The sequence below is a fragment of the Otolemur garnettii genome, unplaced genomic scaffold (assembly GCF_000181295.1).
Source record: "Otolemur garnettii isolate 467f Iridium unplaced genomic scaffold, OtoGar3 scaffold00184, whole genome shotgun sequence".
In the NCBI taxonomy this organism is placed as follows: Eukaryota; Metazoa; Chordata; class Mammalia; order Primates; family Galagidae; genus Otolemur; species Otolemur garnettii.
In genome coordinates this window covers 3,077,576-3,082,083 of record NW_003852579.1, presented here as the reverse complement: position 1 = coordinate 3,082,083, position 4,508 = coordinate 3,077,576, and the positions used below count along the sequence as shown (strand labels likewise).

Genomic DNA, 4,508 nt, shown 5'->3' with positions numbered 1-4,508 from the left:
TGCCACGGCACTCTACCCAGGGCAATAGCTTGAGGCTCTGTCTCAAAAAAAATAAATAAATAAAATAATAATCAGAATAATATATTGAAATTTCATCTACTTGCCACATAGCTTCAACAATTATCGTGTGGCTAGAGTTGTTTATGTCTACCCCCCTGCTTGGTTATTTTAATGCAAATCCTATACCATGTATGATTTCATTTCTAAGTATTGCAGTATGTGGCCTGGCTCCTCGTTGCCTCTTCATATCCATCTAGTACCAGTGCCCTTCATCAGACAGCTCTGTGGCTGCCTGCAAGTCTAGACTTGGCTGATATGGGGCAGGCAGGACTGGCTGGTAAGTGCTCTGTCCCTCCCTTCTAGGACAATAACGGTGTAATTGGGCTGTTGGAGCCCATGAAGAAGAGCATGGTGCCCATACAGGTGCAGCTAGATGCACCTGTGGTGAAGGTAGCCTCAGGTGAGTCCGGGGTACTTGCTCTGGGCAGGAGACTACAAGTCCTATTCTGAGGCTGGCCCAGGCTTGGGCTTTATAAACAAGCCGTACATCCCCAACCTTCTTCTCGCCCTCAGGAAATGACCACTTGGTGATGCTGACAGCTGACGGTGACCTCTACACCTTGGGCTGTGGGGAGCAGGGCCAGCTGGGCCGTGTGCCTGAGTTATTTGCCATTCGTGGTGGCCGGCGGGGCCTTGGTAGGTTTTGGTACCCCCGGCAGGTCAAATGGGCAAGTGACCCCCCAGTAGAGGGCCAAAGACAAGGGATTCTCTGGTTAGGCTTGCTTCAGGTAGACCTTGGGTTTGAATCCTGTTTCTACCACCTACTGGCTATGGGCCCCCTGGACATAGTTTCTTCATCCCTATACTTACCTACACCTAAACCTACTTCATTAGGTTGTTGTCAAGTTAAATGGATTAACTATCTGGTGCATGGTAAGTTCCATGTGAATGTTTCCTGTAATGACTGTGGGAATCTGAGAAGGCACTTGTATTCTCTCAGCCTCAGTTTCCTCTTCTATAAAATAGAAATAAGAGGCTGGGTGTGATGCCTCACACCTGTAATCGTAGCACTCTAGGAGGCTAAGGCAAGAGCTCAGGAGTCTGAGACCAGTCTCAGCAAGAGTGAGATGCTGTGTCTAGTAAAAGTAAAAAAATCAGCCAGGTGTTATGGTGGGTACCTGTGCTCCCAGCTACTCAGGAGGCTGAGGTAAAAGGATCACTTGAGCCTGGGAGTTAGAGGTTGCAGTGTGTTAGGCTGATGCCACAGCACTCTAGCCTGGGGCAACACAGTGGGACTATCTCAAAAAACAAACAAAAAAAGTAGGCATAAGAGTCCCTATGTAGTCTCCCTCCCAGGGCTTTTGTCGTGGAAAAGAAACAGACTCACGGGCAAAGAGAAGAGAAGCTATGTGTGTCTGTCTGTCACTGACCGTGGCATCCTTCTCTGCCTACAGAAAAACTCCTGGTCCCTAAGTGTGTGATGCTGAAATCCAGGGGAAACCGGGACCATGTGAGATTCCAGGATGCCTTCTGTGGTGCCTGTTTCACTTTTGCCATCTCCCTCGAGGGCCATGTATATGGCTTTGGCCTCTCCAACTACCATCAGCTTGGTAAGTCCCAAGCCAAGCATTGGACATGACTTAATGACTGGGGTTCCAGTCCTGGTTCCACGAGCCATTCATATTGTAGCCTTTGTGGGGTTATTTAACCCCTCAGAACCATGCTTTTGTCATCTGTAAAGTTAGAATATTCATCTCCTGATAGGGGTGGCCTCATTGTAAGATTAGGAAGGGCAGCTCCCTGAACATCTATTCTGGCCTTTTACCCAGGAACTCCAGGCACAGAATCTTGCTTCATACCCCAGAACCTAACATCTTTCAAGAATTCCACCAAGTCCTGGGTGGGCTTCTCTGGTGGCCTGCACCATACAGTCTGCATGGATTCAGAAGGTAGGGCCTCCACATCCTTCTCTGGGTTGGGGTGGAGTGTTCCCAGGGCTCAGGCCTAGCCAGATTCCTGAGAACATGGTCCTTGGAACTTGGGCTTGTTCTATGGGCTATGCCAGATGTGGGTCCATGCGGGATACCCCGTCCCCTCAAAGTCCTGTTCTTCTAAGTGTGAGTTCAAAGGGGAGGTATGTGGAGGTTCTCACAAAATTGAGAAGAGACACTACAGACCTTCCTCTGATAGCCCTGGGGTGGGGACAAGCTCCCACATACATGGGGACTTACCTGGCCTACCACCTGTTTTGCCTAGAGCACACCCTTTGCTACTGCTTATTCTCTCCCTTCTCCCACAGGAAAAGCATACAGCCTGGGCCGGGCTGAGTATGGGCGACTGGGCCTTGGGGAGGGTGCTGAGGAGAAGAGCATACCCACCCTCATCTCCAGGTTGCCCGCAGTCTCCTCAGTAGCTTGTGGAGCCTCTGTAGGGTATGCTGTGACCAAGGATGGTGAGTGGGGCTGGCCACACTTGGTCTGGATGGGACCCAGGGGTTGTGATTCTTTACCAGGCTCCCCAGCAGACTGTGATGTGCACCACTGGGGAGAGCTGAGATGCAGAGTATTAGTGATGATAGCACCTCATTCCTAATTCTCAGAAGCGCTGGCTTTGATCAACGTAAAAGGAGTAAACAAGCTATTTTAATGAAGGTGATCTGTTCTGCAGAGGAGAAAAACAACACTTAGGTCCAGGGAGACAATGGGACCTGCACCACTGTCTCCAGATTCCTAACCCAGGCTTCTCTGAACTTTGCATCATGGTGACGCCTTTATGTACCACCTAGCATGTGCCAGCTTCCCCAGGAGTTGCGTTTAGAAACTTACCAGGAAAGAGAAGGCTCAGCAGTTAGTTCTGGCAAGCACAGCAGACAAGAGTGTACATAAGTGGCTTCCAAAACCTGAGCGGGTGAGGGGGACAGCCAGGGAGATTCTTTAGAAGTCTGGGGCTGGCAGAGGTGGTTGATCTGAGATTATCTGAAGATTACTTGAGGGGGTTGGGATTGCACTGCACTGCAAAGTTTCGATCCTTTATGAAAAGCAAAAGGATAGCACCCCAGGCAGAGGGACATCAGAGCAGTCTCAGAGGTCACTGGTCCTGAGAACAGAGGGTGGTATGTGGTTTTGGGTAGTGGCCAGTCATGTAGGGCCTTGAATACCATGCCTAGAAGCAAGGAGAACCCTTTGGCAATGTGTAATAAGGACTGTGGTCTCCGGTTTCCAAAGATTTTTTTTCTCCATCTCCTTGGTATCTCACATCTTCCCTAAACTCTGAGAAGCTGGGATCTTGTTAGGCTGCTGTTGCTCAAGGCCAAAATTCATTCCCATGTCCTAGCTTTCTATACTGCAAAAAGGTGGGGCTAGGTATCCTGGAGATAGCTGCCCCCATTTCTCTTCCTTGTAGGTCGCGTTTTTTCCTGGGGCATGGGTACCAACTACCAGCTGGGCACAGGGCAGGATGAAGATGCCTGGAGCCCCGTGGAGATGACGGGCAAACAGCTGGAGAACCGTGTGGTCTTATCTGTGTCCAGTGGGGGCCAGCACACAGTCTTATTAGTCAAGGACAAGGACCAGAGTTGATGAAGCCTCTGAGGGCTTGGCCCCCCTCAACCTCGTTCATACAATAAGGAAGATTCTGGCAGGCCTCTCCCCAACCCTGAACACCGTGTCATCTCCTGCCTTTTTCCCATCAGCAGAACAGAATCCTTCTCTTTTTCTTCCTCCTTTTTGGAATTATCCTGGGATCTGCAGGATGAAGGGAGGGATGGATGGGGGTGGTTCAGAAGGAACATTGCTCACTAAAGAGCTATGTGGTTTGCCCTTTGCTCCCATTTACCTACCTTCCATGGTCCTGGCTGGCCCTGGCTTTGCCTACCAGGAAACCAAAACTTCCTCACTTGAGGTTTTCATGCCCACACTCTGAAAAGTTGGGGCTCCATCAAACTCCACTGCAGTCATGTGCCCCTTTCCTATCTCCAAAAATCGACTGGCCAAATGGTATAGTAATCAAACCCAGCTGTCATTGACCCATGCCTGAAGGATTCTGGAGAAAAGGCAGGGCTATATGGCCAGAGTAACCCCAAGCCAGCTGCTCAGGTGTCCATGAGACAAAAAAGAATGATCCTCCACTTGACCAAGAAGAAAGCCAACTAGCAATCCTCCCAGAAGCACAAACCATATGCTTGCCTTTCAGGCATAGCAGGTGCATCCTGCCTATTCATTTGGCTTCTCCTGTTAAGGGCCTGAAACCTTGAAAAAAAGCCACTTGTGCAGGATAAGGTAGGGCAGGACAGGGTATGGGGGGAGAGAGGACAGAGGGTTTTATAAACAAACAGCAATATTGAGAGGTAAGGGTGGGGGAGAGGGCTGGAGAAGGGTCTGATCCCAAAAAGGAAGCAGCAATTTGTACAGTGGCTGAGAATATAGTTTTGATTTTTTTTAATTGTAAAATATTTTGGAGGGGAGAGTGAAATCTTTTAAAACTTGGAATAAATTTAGAGTTTTGTAAAA

General features: G+C 49.3%; 1 protein-coding gene across 4 annotated transcripts in view; it reads left to right on the top strand.

Annotated features, from left to right (window-relative positions):
- RCC1 (regulator of chromosome condensation 1) overlaps positions 1-4,508 on the top strand; it is a 21,271-nt gene extending 16,763 nt beyond the window's left edge. For all 4 annotated transcript variants that reach the window (XM_023507466.1, XM_023507465.1, XM_012812017.2 and 1 more), the window contains 6 exons: positions 364-460; positions 574-696; positions 1,455-1,610; positions 1,830-1,949; positions 2,300-2,452; positions 3,403-4,508. In XM_023507466.1, the coding sequence (XP_023363234.1) occupies positions 364-460; positions 574-696; positions 1,455-1,610; positions 1,830-1,949; positions 2,300-2,452; positions 3,403-3,578 (825 nt within the window). In that variant the 3' untranslated portion in view covers positions 3,579-4,508. The remainder of the gene's footprint in view (positions 1-363; positions 461-573; positions 697-1,454; positions 1,611-1,829; positions 1,950-2,299; positions 2,453-3,402) is intronic.